The 25,938-nt window shown below is 38.1% G+C and overlaps 1 protein-coding gene across 1 annotated transcript in view; it reads right to left on the reverse strand.

Moving 5' to 3' along the window:
- The window catches only part of LOC128687534 (uncharacterized), a 99,802-nt gene that overhangs the window by 46,586 nt on the left and 27,278 nt on the right, over nt 1–25,938 (reverse strand). The window contains exons 2-3 of the mRNA XM_070080601.1: nt 17,000–17,148; nt 7,208–7,343 (exon numbers count right to left, since the gene is read on the reverse strand). Of these exons, the coding sequence (XP_069936702.1) occupies nt 7,208–7,343; nt 17,000–17,148 (285 nt within the window). The remainder of the gene's footprint in view (nt 1–7,207; nt 7,344–16,999; nt 17,149–25,938) is intronic.

Below are 25,938 nucleotides of genomic sequence, written 5' to 3' on the forward strand. Positions count from 1 at the left end.
ATATTTTCTAAATAATAAAGTGTTTATGTTTGTCAGTTTTTATTCTTTTTCTATACATTAATTTTCCTGAGGAGGAGCCAGCCTGGGTAATACTGTCTGAAGTTGTTACAGGGCTGAGTAAGCATTCACAATGCATCCTATGATACATTGAACCCTATGGTACCAGTGTACCATATGGTACTGTTGCGCTCAACACAACCACACTAATAGTTTCATCATTATTTTGTTTAAAATAAACTTATAAACAAGTTTTGTAAGCAATGTAATGATGCACAAATTAGTGCAGTATTTGTGTTGAATACAATGAGTGTACATGTATACATTATACTGGTCTCACAGACCACAAAAGTTACTGGAAAAAAGAAAAGAGTAACAAAAAACTAAAATAAAATAATGAGACTTTACGGAATTCGCAGATGTTGCCACCACCAGTTCATTGAGGGTCAACTTCACGCCTATATATCTCGGTAACTACTGATCGAATTTTTTTTTTGTTTTATTGCCTACAGAAAATTATCTTTAATTCTGTAAGAAAATATATTTTTTATTTTTTCAAAAATTCTTGGACCCTGGTGCACCCTTTAAGATTTGGCCTCTGGGCCCTGAAAGGGTTAATAATGATAATAACACACAATAATCATTCCTAGGCATTAAATGTCATATAAAATGTTAATATAGACATTTTGCTTCATCCATCTAAGATAATTTTTCAAAATTATATAATAAACACTACATAAAATATAAACATGATAAATATATCTACAGTAGAAGAAATTAACATAAATACAGTGGACCCCCGCATAACGATGGCATCACATAGCGATTATTTCGCATACCGCTTACTTTAATTGCAAAAATTTTGCCTCACATACCGCTTAAAAACCCGCTTACCGATTTTCGTCCGAGACGCGTCCAATGTGCGGCCTGAGCCATGCTCACATGTTCCGCCGGTGGCATTGTTTACCAGCCAGCCTCCGCGGTAACATCCAAGCATACAATCGGAATATTTCGTATTATTACAGTGTTTTCGGTGCTTTTTCTGGAAAATAAGTGACCATGGGCCCCAAGAAAGCTTCTAGTGCCAACCCTACAGCAATAAGGGTGAGAATTACAATAGAGATGAAGAAAAAGATCATTGATAAGTATGAAAGTGGAGTGCATGTCTCCGAGCTGGCCAGGTTGTATAATAAACCCCAATCAACCATCGCTACTATTGGTGGTACAACTGCTGCTGCTGCTGCTGCACTGTCAGCTGCTGCTGCTGCTGCACTGTCAGCTGCTGCTGCTGCTGTAGCACCGTTGTTGGTGTGGCTTATTGAGAATACCAAGAAACAATTAACCCCAGAGGATTTGCCACCCAGGATAACCCAAAAAAGTCAGTGTCATCGAAGACTGTCTAACTTATTTCCATTGGGGTCCTTAATCTTGTCTTCCAGGATGCAACCCACACAAGTCGACTAACACCCAGGTGAACAGGGAAAAATGCCTGGAACTAGTGCTCATATTGGTGAATTTAAAGCCAGCAAAGGTTGGTTTGAGAGATTTAAGAATCGTAGTGGCATACACAGTGTGATAAGGCCTGTTCTGGAAGAAAATGCCAAACAGGACCTACAGTACTCAGGAGGAAAAGGCACTCCCAGGACACAGTGTCTCATCAGTCATTGCTGCATCTTCAATAAAGGTAAGTGTCATTTATTCTTCATTTAGTAGACTAGTACATGCACAATATATACTGTGCATGTACTACTCTACTATTGTGCATGTATCCTTCTCTTTGTGTGTGGGAAAATGTATATTTCATGTGGTAAAATTTTTTTTTTCATACTTTTGGGTGTCTTGCACGGATTAATTTGATTTCCATTATTTCTTATGGGGAAAATTCATTCACATAGCGATTATTTCGCATAACAATTACCCCTCTTGCACGGATTAAAATCGTTAACCGGGGGTCCACTGTATGAGATGTTTTCCTAGTCAGCTTGCTGGAGTGAACTAATACCATACACGTTCAGCTGGTTTGTTTACATAACTCGCATCTGTCCTCTCTCATGTATGCATTTCCTCTCTCTCTCGTTTATTCATATAATCTTGTTTACTCATCTCTCACTCTACACTGAGACAATAAATATTTTAAGGTAAGTAATGAGTGTACTGTATAAGCATTTTATCGCTCTAAGACTTAAATGACTAGTACATAATGTGTGGGTGGGGTGGCCAGATGGGGTTATGATACCTACCACACTATTCACTACCTACCTACCTTACTATTCACCTTGCATCCTACATTAACCCTTTCAGGTTCCAGAGGCCAAATTTCAAAGTGTGCAGCACCAGTGTCCAAGAATTTTTAAAAAATAATTCTGTTATTTTTTCTTATGAAATGGTAGAGAATCTTTTTCTGAAGGTAAAACAAAAAGTATGAAATTTGATGGAAAATTCACGAAATTATGCTCTCACGAATTTTGATGTGTCAGCGATATTTAAGCATCGGCGATTTTGCCGACTTTGACTCCCATTTTAGGCCAATTACATTATTCCAGTAGGCCAAATTCTTAGCTATTTCACTAGTATTACTTCTATTCTATCGATTAAGCACAAGAAATCGCCAACTCAAAATAAAGTGATTGGAAATTGGTAATTTGGCCAATTTATTGAAAAGTTCAAAACATTCCAATTTCAAAATAGGGTCCAGAATAAACAATGCAGGCATTTCTGGCACTAAACTAACATTTCCTCTGTTCATTAGTGACATTTTCAGGCTTTTCAAATGAATTCCATCTTGATTTTTAATTCACATAATGATTTTTTATTTAAACCAAAAAAATAGAAGATTTACTTTCATATAATATTGTAATAATTGTATAAATATTATCAGCACATTTGTGAATGTATATTAGACCCACCAGCTGGTGTGTATTAGACGTGTGAAGTCATTTGTTTACTCTTGAACATTGGCAAAAATTTAACATTTCTGCTAATTTGAGGTCAGTTTCAAGCCATTTTCAGTACTAAAACCAACCAAAATCATCTCTATTTCTGTAACATATCTTCCATTCTATCGAATGAGACCAAGAAATCGCAAATATAACTATAAAAAATACGAAAAAACACTGCAAAGTTGCTGTTTTAATCGAAAATTACAGTCTCAGTTTTTTATCTCATTATGCACTGTGTGCTGCAGGATTTGTTTGATGTGGTGCACACATACCACATAGATGTATTCTCTCATATCAAGGCCAAAATTTACCGCTCACAGCTTATCAGAGTGACCTGAGCTCATGGCGTAGATCTACGGTTCGAACCCTCAATGTAAATCCGTAGATCTATGGCACAGACCCTGAAAGGGTTAAGACCAATAACCCTTTCAGGGTCTGTGCCATAGATCTACGGCTATACGTTGAGGGTCCAAACCGTAGATCTATGCCAAAATTCTAGCAGCATCAAATTAAGCACGAGAAAGCTGGTAGGTCCACATCTGAGAGAAGAGAGAATGGGTCTGCATGGTGTGTGTGTGCACCATAAACAAAAATTCTAGGTGCCTGCATGGCATTGTGGGAATGTCGCCTCAGTTACCTTTGTTCACCATGCCTCGTCACAAAGCAGCTCTTACTCCAAGGCGAACTGGGACTCTCCTCTTCCAATCTGATAGTTCTGGCTCTGATGGAAGTGGAAATGAAGACGAATTCTATGGCTCTGATCAATTAGTGAAAGGAATGACCAGGATATTGAAAATAGTGCAGAAAATCCTGACGATCCTCAACCTTCTACCTCTGGTGTGGGCACGTATCAGTCACATTCAGTTGTACCTCGTCGCAAGACAAAACTAATATCTTCGCATGGCCAGACCTCAGACTTCAGTAATGATGATGATAGTGATGTGGATTGTTATTTTATTGCTCTTGTCGATCAGTCAAGTAGTGATAGTGAGGAATCATATTCACCAGTGAAGTGTCGGTATATATGCCACTGCATGTGCTTGGGGAGTGTTCCCTATGTAGTGCCCAGGGGACGGAGTACATCCTGGAGTACATCCCATTCCCCCCTACACCAGGGATAGACAGTGAAAGTGAGGATGATGTGGCTACACTTGGCATGGATAAACCACAGGCATCAGTAGGTGATGGTGGCAGTGGTGATGGTGGTAGTGCCACGGCCATGCATGACTCACCAGCCCAGGCTGGGACCCACGCCATTGACTCCTCAGCTCAAGGACAAAGTGGAGCATCAGCCACCACCCTACCATAACCACAACTACCACCACAACCAGCTTATGATGTCCAGTATCCACCAGCAAACCGTATCTGGGATTGGCAGCAAAATCCCAATTTTGTTCCCCAGCCCCACCAGTCTGATGACTCTCAAAGTGGAATTCTACTAACTTGTTCTCTTGAAAACACTGCAAATGAACTGGAATTCTTTGAACTATTCTTTAACCAGCCCTTGATGGAAACTATTGTCAGGGAAAGTAACAAGTATTTTGAGTACACCATGGAAAATACGATCATATCACCACAGTCAAGATTACACCAATGGAAAGAGACAACTGTTGCTGAAATGTATTTGCTTTTTGAAACAATAATGCTTATGCCTCATGTCTATAAGCATAATATAAAATCATACTGGCCCACAGATCAGCTAATTTGTACCCTGGCCTTCAGTGAAATCATCCCAGTGAACAGGTTTATCTTACTCTTACGTATGTTGCACTTCTCTGACAAAACCAGGCCTGACAGAAGTGACAGGTTATACAAGATTAGAAATGTTTTTATGTATCTGAAACAAAAGTTCAACATGTACTTTTATTCATTCAAGAATCTTGTAATTGATGAGTCTTTGATTTTGTTCAAAGGTAGACTGTCATTCAAGCAGTATATACTGAGCAAGAGGAAACGCTTTGGTATAAAACTGTTTGTACTCTGTGACTGTGACAGTGGCCTGGTATTGGATATTATTGTATACACGGGAAGTAAAACATTGAAAGATACCAGTATGTTATTGGGTATCTCAGGTGACGTAGTGAGAAACACGATGGCACCTTATCTTGGTAAGGGGCATACATTATATACCGGTAACTGGTACACAAGCCCTTTACTCAGTGATTTCTTGCAAGTGAACATGACAGATGTGTGTGGCACAGTGCGTTCTAATCGTAAACATATGCCCAGGTTCAACACAGGCACTCATAGTGGTGAGGTGCAGGTGTTTACTGCCAATGACATCATGGCATTATGGTGGCATGACAAACAAGATGTCACACTGTTGACAACTATTTACCCTAACAAAATGCAAGACAGTCACAAAGTTGATAGAGTAACTAATGAACGTATTCGAAAACCAATGAGTGATTGCTATACACAAAACATGCATCTGGTTGACAAATGTGACATGCAGATTGGCTTTGTTGATTGTGTTCATAAGAGTTACAAGTGGTACATGAAACTTTTCTTCCATCTCATGGGCATTTCAATGCTCAATGCTTATAATATGTACCAAATAAAGACCGGCAACAGACCACCGTATGGTGAATTTTGTTTGTCTGTTGTCAGACAACTCATAATGAAGTACCAGGTAACGTTGTCAGACAACTCATAATGAAGTACCAGGTAACAACACCTGCTATACAAAACCGTCCTCGAACTCCTCAGGAAATACCCAGGTATTTGAGGAGGGAAGGTGATCACTTCATAACACAGCTTCCTGCAACTAAGAAGAAATTTACTCAGAAGAGATGTGTTGTCTGTGCACAAACAAAATGACTGCAACAAAAACGTTAAGACACTCGCTTTATGTGTGAGGAATGTAAGGCACCTCTGTGCATGATACCTTGTTTCAAGGACTTCCACAAGCTGCAGCAGTTCTAAAAACATGCCCAGTGACTGTACATATGTAAATATATAATAGAATATTAGTATTATGCAAGATTTGTGTATGTTTATTGTAGTAAACAATAGTGGTAAACAAAATTATAATAATAACGTTAGTGCAGTTATTATGTTCAATACAGTGAGTGTATATACATACATTATATACAGTATTGGTCTCACAGGCCACAAATGTTACTAGGAAAAGAAAAAAGTATAAAAAAACGTAAAATAAAGAAATGAGATTTTGTGGAAATCACTGATGTTGCCACCACCCGGTCATTTTGGGTCAACTTCTCACCTCGGTAAGTACTGATCAGAAATTTATTTTGTTTTTTAATTACCTTCACAAAAATATCATCTTTAATTCTGTATGAAAAAATAATTTTTTTTTTTTCAAAATTTCTTGGACACTGGAGCACCACTTCAGATTTTGCCTTTGGACCCTGAAAGGGTTAAGACTACAAATATTTTAAGGTAGGTAATGAGTGTACACTATATGCATTTTATCACTCTAGGGTTCTTCAAATGTTGAAGTATATTATGTGTGGGTTGGGTGGGGTGGCCTGGCTGGCTACCATACCTACTACACCTAACTTCTTACATAAACACTGCTAACTTTTCACTCTACATTAAGACTACAAATATTTTGAGGTAAGTAATGAGTGTACTGTGTGTGTATTTTACTTTTAAATGTTTTTTAATACCTTGTTCTATTGTTAACTTAATACATGCTAGTGTAAACTTATTATTTGACTTTCATAAGTGGAAAAAAATGGCGTTCTGCTTTCCGGCGATGTCCGCTTTTGGGCAGTAGCCTGGAACCTAACCTGCCGTATAAGTGGGGCCCTAATGTATATGAACCTGACTGAAGGAGGTATATGAACCTGACTGAAGGAGGTATATAAACCTGACTGAAGAAGGTATATGAACCTGACTGAAGGAGGTATATGAACCTGACTGAAGGAGGTATATAAACCTAACTGAAGGTGGTATATGAACCTGACTGAAGTAAGTATATGAACCTGACTGAAGGAGGTATATAAACCTAACTGAAGGTGGTATATAAACCTGACTGAAGGAGGTATATGAACCTGACTAAAGGAGGTATAGGTATATAAACCTAAGTGAAGGAGGCATATAAACCTGACTGAAGGAGGTACATAAACCTGACTGAAGGAGGTATATGAGCCTGACTCAAAGGGGTACATATCTTCAGAGTCTGTCTAATTCATCACTATTTATTAATGAAATCTGAGCTACATGTAAGACTTAAGATATATATTTTCAGTCTCTAAATAAAACGACAATAAATATGAAATAAAATTTTTTGAATAAATGCCTACCCTTCAATAAAAGCATATCCTGTAGTAAGATTCTCTCCATACTGCTGCTTAAATTCACGAAATCTTCCACCATCCACTATTCTACCAATCACTGCATACAGTCTACTTCGATCAATAAAATCTATACCACTCAAAGCTGCAAAAAATATATAAATCTTAAATAACAAACAGGCAAATTGTAATACAAATTCAGTGAAAAGCATTGTCATATACTGTAAATTTTATTTCAGTCACAAATACTGAGGAGCAATAATTACTATAGAGGTGAAGAAGAAACATATGTGTGAAGGATTATGAGGAGTCTTTTATATTACGGCAGCAAATATTACACAGTTTATAAAGTACAGTGAAACCTCTACTTTCTGTACTAAGTCTGTTCCTGGCCATATTTGGATACATAGTCAATTCTCCTCAAGGAAGGTGCTGCCAAGCTGGCTAGAAGCTCTTGATCCAAGAACTGAACTTACCCTTTCCTTACATGGAACTTAATTGCCTGTCAGTTCCCAGGTGCTACATGGCCCCTAAGGGTTTAACCCTTTGACTGTTTCAGTCGTATATGTACATCTTACGTGCCACTTTTCTGACGTATTTATACGCGTAAATTCTAGCGACTTCAAATCAAGCAGGAGAAAGCTGGTAGGCCCCCATGTGAGAGAATGGGTCTGAGTGGTCAGAGTGCACCACATAAAAAACATCCTGCAGCACACAGTGCGTAATGAGAAAAAAATTCTGACCTTTTTTTTTATTAACCCTTAAACTGTCCAAACAGATCTACGTTCACATGTGTAGTGCTCCAAAAGTAGATCTATGTTTTTTTATATATTTTCAAATATAACAAAAAAAAAAAAATGTAGATCAAAGTTTTTTTACACATTTTCAAATGTAAAAAAAAAAGTCTACTTTTTCACATACAGTGGACCCCCGGTTAACGATATTTTTTCACTCTAGAAGTATGTTCAGGTGCCAGTACTGACCAAATTTGTTCCCATAAGGAATATTGTGAAGTAGATTAGTCCATTTCAGACCCCCAAACATACACGTACAAACGCACTTACATAAATACACTTACATAATTGGTCGCATTCGGAGGTAATTGTTATGTGGGGGTCCACTGTACTTTCAAATGTTGAAAAAACATAGATCTATGTTTGGACAGTTTAACCATTTGACTGTTTATGTTGTATATATACGTCTTACATGCCACTGTTTCTGACATATTAACCCCTTGACTGTCGCAATCCCCAATCCTGAGGTGTCTCCTGGTGTCGCAAAATTTAAAAAAAAAAAAAATTTCTTATGAAATGATAGAGAATCTTTTCCTGATTGTAATGACACCAAAAAAATAAAATTTGATGGAAAACTGACGGAATTATGCTCTCAAAAAATGAGCGACCTCGGCAATATTTACAAATCTGCGATTTCGCCCAATTTGAGCCCTATTTTCGGCTAATTCCGTTGTTCCAGTCGACCAAACTCATAGCTATTTCTTTAGAACTCCATTTTTTCTATCGATTGAGTACAAGAAACTGCCCATTTACCGATTTCAACTACCCAATAATGTGGTGAGAAATTTGCAATTTGGCAAATTTCATGACACTACTAAAGTCACCTTCAGACTTCACAATGAGGCAGCCATTAATAACTTCACAACAGCAGTAGCAAACATTGACTGGCACACTGAGCTAGAAATCTATACAGATATAGACGAATGTATTAATAATTTTCTAAAAAAGACCCAATACCTCTATAACAAGCACTGCCCTAAAAAAACTAAACAGATGACAGCTAAGAGACTGAACAGTCCCTGGTTAACACCCAGCATTCTCAAATCCATAAATACAAAACACCAATATGAAAAACAGTACAGAATGGGTCACATAACCAGAGACCAAACAAAACGTTACTCGTCAATCCTAACCAGCCTGATAAGAAGGGCAAAAAAATTGTATTATGAGAACAGATTATCCAACTTACGAGGTGATATAAAAAAGACCTGGAAAACCCTATCAGAAATTCTAGGAACAAAAAAGATATCACGAAATAGCGAAATAAAATTAGCAAAATCAGATGAACCCCAACTCCCACCAACAGAAACAGCAAACAGACTCAATGACTTCTTCTCCACTATAGGACAAAACCTTGCCAATAAAATCCCAAGCTCAGATACCCCACCAAATGACTACCTCACTGGCAACTACCCGAACACACTGTTCCTAGCTCCGACTAACCCATACGAAGTCTCCCTTATTATCAACACGCTAAAAAACAAGGCAGGAGATTTAAATACCTTACCACCCTTTATATACAAAAAAGTGTCACAAGTGCTATCACCAATCATTGCAACACTCTTTAACAAATCCATTGAATCCTCCACCTTCCCCACAGTACTCAAAATAGCAAGGGTCACCCCGATCCACAAAGGAGGAGACCAAACAGAGTTGAATAACTATAGGCCAATATCCAACTTACACCCTCTCTCAAAAATCTTCGAAAAATTAATTCATAAACGAATCTACTCCTACCTTATCTCCCAAAACATACTCAACCCCTGCCAATTTGGATTCAGGCCAAATAAAAATACTAATGATGCTATTATACACATGCTAGAACATATATACACTGCAATAGAGAAAAAAGAAGTCCCACTGGGGATCTTCATTGACTTACGTAAAGCTTTTGATACAGTTAACCATGACTTGCTCCACGTAAAATTGTCACACTATGGTATAAGAGGGCACTCCCTCAACTACCTCAAGTCATACCTCAGCAACAGAAGCCAATATGTGTATGCAAATGGGGCAAACTCTTCTGCACAACCAATTACAGTTGGTGTCCCACAGGGAAGTGTCCTTGGCCCTCTTCTCTTTCTCCTATACATAAATGACCTACCAAATGCTTCGCAATTACTCAAACCCACACTATTTGCAGATGACACTACATACGTCTTCTCCCACCCGAGCCCAGTCACGCTAGCCAATACTGTAAATACAGAATTACAGAAAATATCTACCTGGATGAGGACTAACAAACTTACACTAAACATTGACAAAACCTACTTCATTCAGTTTGGTAACAGAGCTACAGATGTCCCTCTTAACATAATGATAAACGGATCACCTATCACAAAGCTAACAGAGGGAAAATTCTTAGGAATCCACCTTGATAATAGACTCAAATTTCATACACATATACAACAAATTTCTAAGAAAATTTCCAAGACTGTAGGCATACTATCGAAGATACGGTACTATGCTCCACAGTCAGCCCTCCTGGCCCTATATCACTCTCTTATTTACCCCTATCTCACCTATGGAATTTGTGCATGGGGCTCAACAACAAGTAACCATCTCAGACCACTAATTACCCAACAAAAGGCTGCAGTTAGAATGATAACAAATTCTCACTATAGGCAGCACACTCCACCAATATTCAATACACTAAACCTATTCACCATACAAAACATTCATACTTATTACTGCACCTATTACATACATAGAACACTTAACTCTGATATTAACCCTCCCCTCAAACATCTCCTTGCCAACCTCAACAGAACACATGACCATAACACAAGGCACAGATCACTCTTTGATGTTCCTCGTGTCCATCTCACACTATGCAAAAACTCAATGCACATAAAAGGCCCTAAAATCTGGAACTCATTACCTGTAAATATAAAAGAAACACTACCTGTTTATAAATTCAAGTCTCTTCTCAAAGATCACTTACTCACCCAAAACCAAATAAATACTGAATAACTGAACCTTATAAATTGTATATCTTAAATATTTCTCACAATTATATCACATAAATGTTAAACCTAAAACCCAATCTAACTTTATTATTTTTTAAATACACTACCTAACAGAATACTCCATTCTACTGAATGTACAACAATGCATACAACCATATGACCTGTCTTTGTAATACTCACTTGTGCTTTATAGTAATCTGTTTACATTAAAGTTTTATCACCGATGTCATCATTGCTTAGTTCATCTTAAGTTAATTTTAAGCCAGCCCGTAATGCTATGCATAGTATAAGTGGCTTTGGCATACTGCTCTTTTCTGTATTTTTTTGTACCTCTGTATGTGTGCACAAATTTTTAAATAAATAAATAAATAAAATAAAAAATTAAAAAATATGACAATTTCAAAATATGGTCCAGAATGAACAATGCAGACATTCCTGGCTCTAAAATAACATTTTCTTTGTTCATCAGTCATGTCTCCAGGCCCCTCTGATATTACTCTTCCTTTCTATTTTGAATTTTTATTCAAACAAAAAATAGAAGACTTACTATTATGCAGACTACTGCAATACTGTAATAATTGTATAAATAACATCAACCCATTCATGACTGCATATTAGAATGGCTAGTTGGACATTTATTGGACAATGACATCCTTTGTTTACTTTTGAACATTGGCAAAAATCAAACATTTCCCCTACTTTGAGCTCCATTTCCAGGTTCTTTTTATAGTAAAATCAATCAAAATCAGCTCTATTTCTATAATATGTTTTCCATTCTATCAAATGAGACCAAGAAAGCGAGAATACAACCATAAATACTATACGAAAATAGACCACGAAGTCGGCATTTTAATTAAAAAAAATGGTCGGAGTTTTTTTTTCTTATGCACTGCGTGCTCCAGGATTTTTTTTATATGGTGCACACTGACCACACAGACCCATTCTCTCACATGTGGGCCTACCAGCTTTCTCCTGCTTGATTTGAAGCCGCTAGAATTTATGAGTATAAATACGTCAAACACGGTACCTCGTAAGACATATATATATGGCTGCGACAGTCAAAGGGTTAATACGTGTAAATTCTAGCGGCTTCAAATCAAGCGGGAGAAAGCTGGTAGGCCCACATGTGAGAGAATGGGTCCGTGTGGTCAGTGTGCAACACACAAAAAAAATCCTGCAGCACGCAGTGTGTAATGAGAAAAAAAAACTCTGACCGTTTTTTTGGATTAAAACGCTGAATTTGAGGTGTATTTTTGTATAGTATTTATTGTTGTATTCTCGTTTTCGTGGTCTCAGGTGATAAAATGGAAAACATATTAACCCTTTGACTGTTTCAGGCCCCTCTCTGAAACTGTCATTCTATGTCGCCAAATATTCGAAAAAAAAAAAATTATTTTTCTTATGAAAATGTTAGGAATATTTTTCTGAGTGTTTTAAGCCTAAAAAAAATTTTTGCCATCAGTACTTACCGAGATATAGAGCCGCAAAGTTTGCAGAAAGTGACGTGCGTACGGCAACAGCGGCGACTGCCGCCCACCCGGTATTCTTTTATTTACTCTAATTCAAAGGTTTCTTGCACTTTTCAATATTTTTCTGTTCCAGGTAACTTATGTGGCCTGTGAGACCAATGTAAGGTGCATTCTTCAAATATACACTCATTGTTTACAACACAATAACAGAACAAACTTTATCACTATTAGTTTGTGTATACACTTTGTTTACACAAACAATACAAAACAATGTTTATTACTATTGTTCCATAATATATATACATATGTACAGTCACTAAACACGTTCCTAGAACTGCTGCAGCTCGTGGAACTCTTTGAAACATGGGTATATGCAGAGGGGCACTTCACACTCCTCACACATAAAACGAGTGTCTCTGCATGTTTGTGGGCGTTTTGTGGTATGCATACATACAAAACACCCCTTCTGAGCATTTTTCTTGGCAGTAGTAGGAGGCAGTTGCATGGAGTAGTGATCACCAGGCCTGAAACGAGATGACATGTGTTGGTAATTTCGTGGGTGCTGGTCTATTGCAGGTGTTGCTCCTTGGTACTTTGCAATTATTTGTCTGATTACTGACAAGCAAAATTCACCATATTTTGGTTTTTTTTTGGTCTTCAACTTGTGTATGTTATAAGCATTCAGCATAGAGATATCAACAAGATGGAAAAAAAGTTTTATATACCACTTATAACTCTTGCGTACACAGTCTGCAAACCCAATCTGCATGTCACATTTGTCCACTAAGCGCATATTGAGGTTGTAGTCCATGACAGCTGCAGGCTTTAGAATGGGTTCATTGGTCTCTCTGTTGTGCCTGCCACTGTGTACCATTTCGTTTTGGTGAACTAATGTCAATAATGTGACATCACGTTTGTCATGCCACCGAAATGCCATGATGTCATTGGCAGCAAAGGCTTGCACCTCACCTCTGCGAGTGCCAGCGTCGAACCTTGGCATATGTTTACGATTACGACGCACTGTGCCACACACGTCTGTCAAGTTCACTCACAAGAAATCACTGAGTAAGGGGCTTGTGTACCAGTTATCAGTAAATAACATATGCCCCTTACCAAGATATGGTTCCATCATTGTTCGAACCACATCACCAGAGATACCCAATAACTTCATGGTATCTCTCAAAGTATTACTGCCAGTGTACACAATGATATCCAAAACTAGACCACTTCTGCAATCACACAGTACAAATAGCTTTATACCAAAGCGTTTCCTCTTGCTTGGTATATATTGCTTGAATGAGAGTCTTCCTTTGAATAAAATCAAGGACTCATCAATAACAAGCTTCCTGAAGGGATAAAAATACATGCTCACTTTTGTTTCAGGTACATAAACACATTTCTTATCTTATATAACCTGTTGCTTCTGTCAGGCCTGGTTTTGTCTGAAAAGTGTAACATACGTAACAGTATCAGGAAACGATTGACACCTATAGTGTCACTAAAACCTGGAGTTGAAATCAGGCGTTCTGTTGCCCAGTATGTGGTGACAGTGTGCTTATACACATGTGGCATAAGCATTATTGTGGCAAAAAAACAGGTACATCTCTGCCACAGTTGTCTCCTTCCACTTTTGTAGCCGTGATTTTGGTGAGAGAATTGTATTTGCCATGGTGTAATCACAGTATGTGTTTGTTTCCCTGACAATGATGTCCATCAGGGGTTCATTGAAGAATAACTCAAAGCAGTCCAGTTCACTGGCATTGTTCCCAAGTGGACATGATGGCTTTATTCCACTTTGTGTTTCATCAAAGTCATGGGGACTGGGAAGAAACTCGTCACTGTCCTGCCAATCCCAGATGCGGTCTGCTGGTGGGGTCTGGATATTGTACCGTGGTTGTGGGAGTGTGGGTTCTGGTGAGGCTGGTTGTTGTGCAGAGTCAGCAGCGTGGGTAGTAGTGTGGCCCGCTGATGGTGCCACATGGGCCGTGCCACCCTTACTATCACCACCACTGCCTGCTCCCTCACTCACATCATTCATACCCATCGTTACAATATCGTCATCTTCACTACCAGGTCGTGGTGTAGGGCCACGGGATGTGCTCCCAGAGTTTCTCCTTCCCCTTGGAACAACATATGAAACACTACCAGACCGCATGCTACGTCGTGCACACTGCCGCTTCACTGGGGAATATTCACCCTCACTGTCACTAGAACTGCTTTCAATGACCTTGAAATCACTATCACTATCACATTCACTGCTATCATCTGGGTGTAGTACACGACCAAATAGTTTCCTCTTTCGTCCTGGTACAGGCGAACGTGAACGTGAACAAGCCGGCCCAGCACCAGAGGTGGAAGGTTGTGGGTCATCTGGGTTTTCATCACTAATTACATTATCCTGGGCACTTTTTCCGGTAACACTCTTCAAAACCCTGGAATTCACTGCCACTGACATTTTCATCGCTGTTAGAGCTATCACTTGGGAACAAAAGACCTCCAATCCACTGAGGAGTGAGGAACTTCTTACCGAGAGGCATGGTGAAAATGGACTAACAAGATGGCGTTCCCACAATGCACCGCTGGGTCCCAGATTTTTTCACAGGGTGCACACCGACCACTGAGACCCATTCTCTCTCATGTAGGCCAACCAGGCCTTTCCCGCTTGATTTGAAGCCACTAGAATTTGTGCGTATAAATACGTCAGAAACATTGGCTCATAAGACGTATTTATACGTCGTAAACAGTCAAAGGGTTAAAGAAATAGAAATGGTTTTGATTACTTTCATAATGAAAATGACCTTGAAATTGAGCTCAAAATAGCGAAAATGTTCGATTTTTACCAATGTTCAGGAGTAAGCAAATCACACCACATGTCCAAAACACATCAACTGGGGAGGCTTATATTTTTTCACTAGTGCACTGATATTATTTATACCATTTTTACAATAATGCAGTAGTCTGCATAACAGTAAATTTTGTATTTTTTTGTATGAATAAAAAATCAGAAGAGAAAGCAACAGTAATATAAGAGGGGCCTAGAGATGTGACTAATGAACTGAGGATATGTTATTTTAGTGCGAAGAATGTCTACATTGTTTATTCTGGACCCTATTTTGAAATTGGGATCTTTTTAAGTTTGCATGAAATTGGCCAAATTGCCAATTTCTAGCCACTTTATTGGGTAGTTCAAATCAGTAAATGGGAGATTTCTTGTACTCAACTGATAGATAAGATAGAGTTCTAAAGAAATAGCTATGAGTTTGGTGAACTGGAACAACGGAAGTGGCTAAAAACAGGGCTCAAAGTCGACAAAATTGCTGATACGTATATGTCGCCGAGACTGCTAACTTCGCGGGAGTGCAATTCCGTGAGTTTTTGACCAAATTTCATACTTTTGGTGTCATTACCATCAGGAAAAGATTCTCTATTATTTCAAAAGAAAAATTTTTTTTTTTTCCAAAAATTTATTGACATAGAATGACAGTTTCAGAAAGGGGCCTGCGACAGTGAAAGGGTTAAGGGTTAAAATGCCGACTTTGAGGTGTATTTTCGTATAGTATTTATCGTTGTATTCTCATTTTCATGGTCTCAGGTGATAAAAATGAAAACAAATTACAGAAGTAGAGATGATTTTGATTACTTTCATAATGAAAATGACCTTGAAATTGAGCTCAAAATAGCGAAAATGTTTGATTTTTACCAATGTTCAGGAGTAAGCAAATCACACCACACATCCAATACACTTCAACTGGGGAGTCTAACATTCTTTCACTAGTGCACTTATATTATTTATACCATTTTTAAAATAATGCAGTAGTCTGCATAACAGTAAATTTTGTATTTTTTTGTATGAATGAAAAATCAAAATAGAAAGCAATAGTAATATAAGAGGGGCCTAGAGACGTGACTAATGAACAGAGGATATGTTATTTTAGTGCCAAGAATGTCTACACTGTTTATTCTGGACCTTATTTTGAAAGTGGCATCTTTTTTAATTTGTGTGAATTTTTTTTTTCCAAAAATTTTTTGACATAAAATGAGTTTCAGAAAGGGGCCTGCAACAGTCAAAGGGTTAATGCTTTCCTCTGATTAAAATAAAACAAACAGCAGTGACTGCAGTTGACAAGTGCAAATTGACTGAGTAAAATTGTTTATCATACTTGTTATTTATTTTCTTGAAACAGTGATATGTTGTTTAGCTGAGATAAAAGCAAATATATATTGATGATGTAAGAGAGGTATATTAATACACTGGAGATAATATATTTAGTTATCACTAGTACTCCATCACTGCCATGCAGAGGTACAAGGACTCAGCTTGTGGCAGGAAAAAAAATGAATGAAAGGCTGAAATTTATGGAGAACTGAGTAGCAGGCAGTAGAGCTTCCACTAGACACACTGTAAAACAATTGGGAAAAGAACTTGAGAAAGTTCAGTTTCAATGAAAAAGAGTAGAAAAATTACTGCACTAAATGATTTGTGGAAAGCTGAATAAAAAAATGTACAAATGGTACAAAACAAAGATGATCCTAGCAAAAGGGATAAAAGCTGAAATACAAAGGCATTACCATCTAGTACATCAGACTGCATGACTGGTTCTTCAGAGTGCAGCAGTGCAGGGGAGAGAGGCTCAACGTTAAGTGTGGCAACAATGTCACGCACAATTTCAAAACCATCTTCTTCTGTGCCAGCAAAATAATCAGTGACACCACTCACACTAAAGAACATTAAAAAACAAATCACAAAATCAAGCAGTTGATTAAAATTGCAAATAATGTATAATCACTAAAATGTACAATATTTTAAATGTTAATATGTACTCGGTGAAGAGTGAGTGCCTCTTCCCCAAGTATGAATTAGATAATGCGTTACATAAAGGTCAATCAACTGCTCCTATTGAGGATGGTATAATTTATGATATTATCAGTACTCTAAGGTAGGTCCTCGTTAATACTTTGTTAGCACTGTATAATCTCAGCTACATTGAGGGAGTTCTTCTTATCCTGGAAAAATAGTCTCATTATACCTATCCCTAAGCCACAACAGCCTGAGGCACTTGAACCAATCTCCTTAATTGGTTGTATTTGTAGAACTTTTGAAAGAATGATACTTAAAAGAACCCCCGTCTCCTGTGTACCTTACTAAAGCTAAAAAGATAAACACTTTCATCTTTCTTTCTGGGCCAACCTACCTCGGTGGGATACTGCCGGTTTCTTGAAAGAAGATACTTAACAGACTATACTACAGAATCAGACACCAACTTTTTTCCTATCTGTATGGGTTAATGAAATGAAAAGTATGCAGAATTGTATTTCCACCTTTCTCACCACACATCTCTACTAGTTTTGCCACATTTCTTAATCTAAAATCTGCATTTGATATTGCAAACAGTCGTTATACTACATGAACTAGCCAAAATGAATATTGGTGGTAGCTTACTCTGCTGGATAATAGGATACCTGTCAAATAGAGTATCCTCTACCAAGGCTTTAGAGGTGAGTCTAAAGAAATGTCCCTAGGTACACCTCAAGGAGTTCTCAGTCCCATGCTATTTAATGTTCTGATTAATGCTCTCCTAAATGCTCTACCTGCCTCATCTAAACATATAGCTATAAGCTATGCTGATGACATCATGATCCATACAAGAAGGCATAAGATGATGAGTACCATTCTTAACGATGTTCAAGCAATTTGTAATCGATTAGGCCTCATTATATCGTCATCTGGAACAAATATATTGACAAGCAAATGACATCCCCCACCCATCTATTTGCAGGGTGAAAACATTACCTACATTAAATCTTAAAGATACCTAGGTGTCGATGTACCCTTCAATAACTCCACCATACCACAACTAAATAAGAAATGCAAAGATAGGCTAAATGCTCTCAAAGTTGCTGCTGGCTACAACCCCAACTATGGTGCTAATGTTGCTGGCTACAATCCTAAGTATGATGCTAATGTGAGAATCCTTTTTTTTTTTTTTTATTCGCCGGCATTCTCCCGGCCCGGGTCTTTTCCAAGTAGTGGTGACCCGGCCTTGGCTCCCTATCTGGGGAGTGTCTCGAGACTTAAGTCTCCCATGGGAGGAGGTACAGTACCTCCTCATCTTTGGGACCAAGTGTCCCCAGGCCTAGCCACATTCCCCGCCCTCACGGGGCTCGTAGGGAGAAGCTAGGCCTCTGGTCTGCCATCTACCCCGCCTCAAAGGGGCTCGTGGGGATGGCAGTCTTATGAGCTGCAGATGGTAGCAAGCTCAGGCCTCTCTTGACCTTATGTGAGAATCGTGAAAATTATGTACATAGCCTATATTAGGTCCTTAATTGATTATGCTGCTCCCATGTTGATAATAGGTATGAAAAATTTTCTTCGACCCTTGCAGTTAATTATTCTTGGCTGTCCTAACTCTACCAAGGTTCTTGAAATAAGGAAGGAGTGTGGTGTCTCTAGTATCAGTCATAGGATTATCAAGATTAACATTGTACTTCGTATTAGAATATTAAGAAACGAACCAGACACTGTCACCATGAATCTTACTAAATGTCTAGAAATACACATAGATCTAAAGAGGCTGTGAAAACATGCAATTATATTCAGTTTTTAACTTGTATGAACTGTATTACTGTAGGCAACAAGAGCATTTCATCCCTCCATGGAAGATATGTTCATTTAATATAACATACCTGCAAGCCCAAGAAGCTCATCATTGGTAATTCCATCATTAACCTTTCAGGATTCTTGCTTTAGTTCTACAGGTTTGAAGCCAGGGTCTGTGATGTTGTACTATGTCATGAGCTCAGCTCACTCGGATAAGCTGTGAGTGGTAAATTTGGGCCTAGATATGAGAGAATTGGTCTGTGTGGTAAGTGTGCACCACATAAAAAAATCCTGCAGAACACACAGCATAGATTAAAGCAGTGACTTTGTGGTGTATTTTCATATGGTTTTTTGGTTGTATTTGCAGTTTCTTAGTCTCATTTAATAGAATGGGAGATGTATTACAGCAATAGAGATGATTTTGATTGCTTTTAGGAATGAAAATAGCTTGAAAATGAGCTCAATGCAATGGAAATGTTCAATTTTTGCCAATGTTCAAGAGTAAACAAATCACATCATGCATCCAATACACATCAACTGGTGAGTTTACTGTGCATTCATGAATGCACTGATATTATTTATACAATTATTGCAATATAACAGTAAATCTATTTTTTGGTGCAACTTTTGGGTAGTTGAAATAATTGATTGGGCAGTTTCCTGTGCTGAATCGATAAAATAGAAGGCATACTAGTGAAATAGCTAAGAACTTGGTCGACTGGAACAATGTAATTGGCCTAAAATAAGAGTCAAAGCGGGCAAAATCACCGATGCATATATATCATTGATAAAGCAAAATTCACGAAAGTGTAATTTCATCAATTTTCTATCAAATTTCATACTTTTTGTTTTATTACCTTCAGAAAAAGATTCTCTACCATTTCATAAGAAAAATTTTTTATTTTTAAATTCTTGAACCCTGTGGAAATTTATCAGATTGTGGGTTTGGACCCTCAAGGGGTTAAATCACTTGTAAAAGCAACTGCTCAAGAAGAAATCTATCGCCTAACTGGTGGTAATAATTTATCACAAGTTATATACAGTGATGGATCTAAGCAGAGGTCTACTAGCAGGCCCGCATCTGCTCTTGTTGCCACCTTCCTAGTTAACCCCTTAACTGTCCAAATGTAGATTTACATTCTTACCACTAGCACTCCAAACATAGATCAATGTTTTATTTTTCCTGTCTCCAAATTTGGCACAACTGGCCTGAGATGCTTGACCAGTATAAAATGGATCTTAACCCTTTCAGGGTCCAGAACCCTGATCTGAGACTTGTCCACAGGGTCCAAGAATTTTCAAAAAAAAATTTTTTGTTATTTTTTCTTATGAAATGGTAGAGAATCTTTTTCTGAAGGTAATAAAACAAAAAGTACGAAATTTAATGGAAAATTGATGAAATTACACTCTTGCAAATTTTGCTGTGTCAGCGATATTTATGCATCAGTGATTCTGCCCACTTTGACTCCAATTTTAGGCCAATCACATTATTCCAGTCAACCAAATTCTTAGCTATTTCACTATTACTTCTATTTTATCGATTGAGCACAAGAACTCGCCCAATCAACTATATCAACTACCCAATAAAGTGAGCTGAAATTGGTAATTTGGCCAATTTTGCACAAAGTTTAAAATATTCCAATTTCAAAATAGGGTCCAGAATAAACAATGCAGGCATTCCTGGCACTAAAATAACATTTCTTCTGTTCATTAGTTACATTTCCAGGCTTTACAAAAGAATTCCACTTAGATTTTTTATTCACATAATTAATTTTTATTTACACCAAAAAATAGAAGATTTACTGTTATGCAAGACTGTAATAATTGTATAAATAATATCAGCACATTCGTGAACACACATTAGACCCACCAGCTGACGTGTATTAGATGCGTGGCGCCAATTGTTTGCTCTTGAACATCAGCAAAAATTTAACATTTCTGTTATTTTGAGCTCAGTTTCAAGCCTTTTTCAGCACAGCCTCTCCTCACTTACCGACGTACAGTGGACCCTCAACTAGCGATTCCATCGATTAACGATAAATCTGACTAGCAATTCATTTAAACGCAAAAATTTTGCCTCGACTAGCGCTTAAAAACCCGACCAGCGCTTTTCGTTCCGTACCATACGCGTCCACTTTGGCCTGAGCGCGCCTCACTTGTCCCTTGGGTGTCAGTGTTTACAAGCCAGCCAGCCAGCCACCGCGGTCGCTTCCAAACATACAACAACTGGAACATTTCATATTATCACAGCCTTTGTAGTGATTGCACCTGCAAAATAAGTCACCATGGGCCCCAAGAAAGCTTCTAGTGCCAACCCTACAGCAAAAAGGGTGAGAATTACTATGGAGATGAAGAAAGAGATCATTGCTAAGTATGAAAGTGGAGTGCGTGTCTCTGAGCTGGTCAGGTTGTATAATAAACCCCAATCAACCATCGCTACTATTGTGGGCAAGAAAACGGCAATCAAGGAAGCTGTTCTTGAAAGAGGTGCAGCTACTGCTGCACCACAGTCAGCTGTTGTTGTTGCTGCACCACCATCAGCTGTATTACTCGAAGATGTGGAGAGAGTGTTGTTGGTGTGGCTTAACGTGAAACAATTACCGAGAAACGATTAACCCCGGAGGGTTAACCACCCAGGATAACCCAAGAAAGTCAGTGCATCATCGAAGACTGTCTAACTCATTTCCATTGGGGGTCCTTAATCTTGTCGCCCAGGATGCGACCCACAACAGTTGACTAACACCCAGGTGAGCAGGAAAAAATGCCTGGAACTAGTGCTCATATTGGTGAGGTTAGTGGGGAGGATGTGGAAGAGTTGGTGGAGGAGGACAATGAAGAACAAACCACTGATGAGCTGCTAGATCATCTTCAACAGTAAGAGGCCACACCTGAGGAAACTGCATCGGAGGAGGGGAGAGAGAAATTGAAGAAGTTGCCTACTTCAAAGATTAAGGAAATGTGTGCAATGTGGCTTAAAGTGCAAACCTTTTTTGATGAAAATCACCCTCACACAGCTATTGCAAGCCGTGCTGGTGACTATTACACTGACAATGTTGTGAAACACTTTAGGATAAAGGAACGAGAGGTACAGGCCTCTATGGACAGATATGTTGTGCGACAGAAGTCCAGTGACTCTGAAGCTGGTCCTAGTGGCATTAAAAGAACATGGGAAGTAACCCCAGAAAAAGACTTGCTGCCTCAAGTGCTAATGGAAGGGGATTCCCCTTCTAAACACTAACAAGATCAACGGTCTCCCCTCCTCCCATCCCATCAATCATCACCAGATCTTCAATAAAGGTAAGTGTCATGTAACTGTGCATGTCTTCTTCAGTTTGTGTGTATTAAAATTAATATTTCATGTGGTAAAAATTTTTTTTTTTTCAATACTTTGGGGTGTCTTGCACAGATTAATTTGATTTCCATTATTTCTTATGGGGAAAATTAACTTGACTAACGATTATTTTGACTAACAATGAGCTCTCAGGAACGGATTAATATTGCTGGTTGAGGGTCCACTGTACTTGTTTACCAACAACTTGGAGTTACGACAGGCTCTCTGACAAGTTGTTATAGTATACTGTACGTGAGTGAGCTTGCATCATGAATGGGCAGCACAGCGTCTCAAGTCTCGAGCATCTAAATCTCCTTCTTACAGCCACTCAGTACACTAGCTTTCACAGTCCCCAAGACTACATATTTGTACAAATTTCCTGTTGTTTTTCCCTCTTCCAAGAGGAAAAAACAACAGGAAAATGGAAAAAATACAAAAGAAGTTTACAGTAAAGGGGTTAACTGGTGTGTTCATCTGTGTTTACATTCTCAGTGTATTGTGACGGCTTAAGAAATGATTAAACTCAGTGAACAAGGTATGTCGATGGTAATAATAATAATAATAATAATAATAATAATAATAATAAATAATCGCTCTGGAGTGCTTTAAATGTCAGCTACCAAACCTACATGAAATATATATGACATTTAAAGCACTCCAGAGTGATTATTTATTATTATTATTCTTATAAATTATTATAAATTATTATTATTATTCTTATAAATTATTATAAATTATTATTATTATTATAAATTATTATTACAGTGGTACCTCGGTTTTTGTTTGCCCTAGTTTTCGTCAAATTCAGTTTTCAACAACTTTTTCATCAAAATTTTGTCCTAGTTTTCATTCATCACCTCAGTTTTCGCCAAACTGACAGTGGTCTGCCATACCAAATGTGTCTGCCCGCACCCACACAAAGCATTCCACACATTCTGAGTCAGTCTGGCTATGTTTCTTGTGGGTAGAGTGTGGTAGTGATGGTGGTAAAGGGTGATAGTAATGGTGGTAGAGGGTGACATTGATGGTAGAGGGTGGTATTGGTTGTGACTGGGGTAGTGATGGTGGTAGTGATTATGATGGTGATAGAGGGTGATAGTGATTGTGGTAGAGAGTGGTAGTGATGGTGGTAAAGATAACCTCTCCTCCTCCCTCTCCCCTCCTCGTCATCTTCCATACGCCAACAAGAGCCTTCGATAAAGGTAAAAGTAATGTTAAATGTTCATTTATCCATTTCATTAGTCCTTTATATTTATTTCTCATTGTTTTCTGTGTGTAAAACTATAGTTATTCTCTATAAAATGTATTTTTTATTAATACATTTGGGTGTCTAGAATGATTTAACTGAATATACATTATTTCTTATGTGAAATATTGCTTCAGTTTTCATCGAATTCGTTTCTCGTCAGACTTTCTGGAATGAATTAATGACGAAAACCGAGGTTCCACTGTATTATAAACTATTATTATAAATTATTATTGTTATTATAAATTATTACAGTGGAACCTCAAATTTCGAACTTAATCCATTCCAGGAGATAGTTCTAAATTCGAAAAGTTTGAAAAGCAAAGCAATATCTCCCACAAGAAATAATGGAAATACAATTAATCCGTTCCAGAAACCCAAAAACATTCACAAAAAAAAAAAAACATTTTATAGAGATTAATTATAGTTTTACATACACACAACAAATATAGTGTACAATTATGTATTAATAAATTTAAATTAACATATAAAATAACATTTTTACTTACCTTTATTGAAGATTGGTGATGGCATCTAGAAGATAGGGAAGAGGAGAGAGGGAGTTGGGGTTAGTGTTTGGAAAAGGAATCCCCCTCCATAAGGACGGGTTTTATTTTGGTTAGCATATTAACACCTTTTGCAACATCAGCTTCCTTGATTTGTACTTTCTTTGCCAGGATAGAAGCGATGGTCAACTTGTTTTTCCCATACATCCTGGCAAGCTCAACAAGTTTCACACCACTCTCATACTTCTGTATTATTTCCTTCTTCACATCTAGGGTGTTTCTCACTTTCTTTACCACAGGGGTTCCACTAGCAAGTTTCTTTGAGCCCATGGTAGCTTATTTCACAGTCCCACAAGCACTAAACACAATGAATTAACCGTAAAATGTTTGAATGAGAGTGCCAGTTAGTGTTCACTCAAGCATCAACAAAGCCAGACTGGCTCAAGGCGCCTGCGTGGGGACGTGGACAGAGCGGCTGGCAGACAGGTTCGGTACCCGGCAGTTCGAAAATAGGGGCGAGTTCGATAATAGGGACAAAGTTGGTTCGAAAAAAGCGGTCGATTTTTGAAGAGTTAGATAAGTGATATGTTTGAAATTTGAGGTTCCTCTGTATTATTATAAATTACAGTGGAACCTCTACTTATGAGTTTAATCCATTCCATGACCTTGCTCGCAACTAGATTTGCTCATTTGCAGAGTCAATTTTCCTCATTTAAATTAACTGAAATGCAATTAATTCGTTCCAGTGGAATTCCAGGCACGAGAAAATACCTTAATAATTTCCTTAATATCAATTCTACAGCTTATTTATCTATCACAATTCATGTAATATGACATAATAAACAAGGTTAAAAACATAGAAACATGATATACACACTAGAATGAATAAAATACATGTCATTAGGTATGTGGCTAGTGGTGGTGAAAGCAGCCATTGTTGTTGGGGTTTATTGGGCCACCACAGTGGCCATTCCTGCTCCTGACTACATGTGTAGAGAACCTAGGATAACCCAAAAAAGTCAGACAGAGTGACTTATAAGTGCTACACTCTTAATGCTTCACTTAATTGCAACACTCTTAATGCTACACTTTGCCACTGTTGCTTCATGTTGTCTGCCACTGCTACCTCGTGATGTCTGCCACTGCTACCTCATGATGTCTGCCACTGCTACCTCATGATGTCTGCCACTGCTACCTCATGATGTCTGCCACTGCTGCTTCATGTTGTCTGCCACTGCTACCTCATGATGTCTGCCATTGCTGTTTCATGTTGTCTGCCACTGCTACCTCATGATGTCTGCCACTGCTACCTCATGATGTCTGCCACTGCTGCTTCATGTTGTCTGCCACTGCTACCTCATGATGTCTACCACTGATGTCGCCAAAGAATCAAACATTTCTATTTTGAGCTCAGTCTGAAGGTACTTTTCATTGTGAAACCAATTAAAATCATATTTATTTAGTAGTATATCTTTCTATCACATGAGACCAAATAAAACGAGAATACAACCATAAAAACCATACAAAAATATACCGCTAAGGGGAGGATAATGGCTGAAAAGTGAACTCCGTTATTAATGGTCCGATTTCTTTCATTTTTGGTGTATGTTAAGAAGCATCTTTTCATCATACATTGCCTAAGTTTCAATAAGACAGCCCAACAAACAACTGAGATCCAGTTCCCTAGATCAAGAGCAAGAGCCCCCTCACCAGTGTCAATTAACCTCCCTTGAAGCCTGCTCACATCTGGAAATTTTGCTCGTGTCTGGAAGCAAAAAATCGACTAAGCAGCAGCTCGTATCTGGAAAAACTCGCACGTGGAAGCAC

The sequence above is a fragment of the Cherax quadricarinatus genome, unplaced genomic scaffold (assembly GCF_038502225.1).
Source record: "Cherax quadricarinatus isolate ZL_2023a unplaced genomic scaffold, ASM3850222v1 Contig663, whole genome shotgun sequence".
NCBI lineage: Eukaryota > Metazoa > Arthropoda > Malacostraca > Decapoda > Parastacidae > Cherax > Cherax quadricarinatus.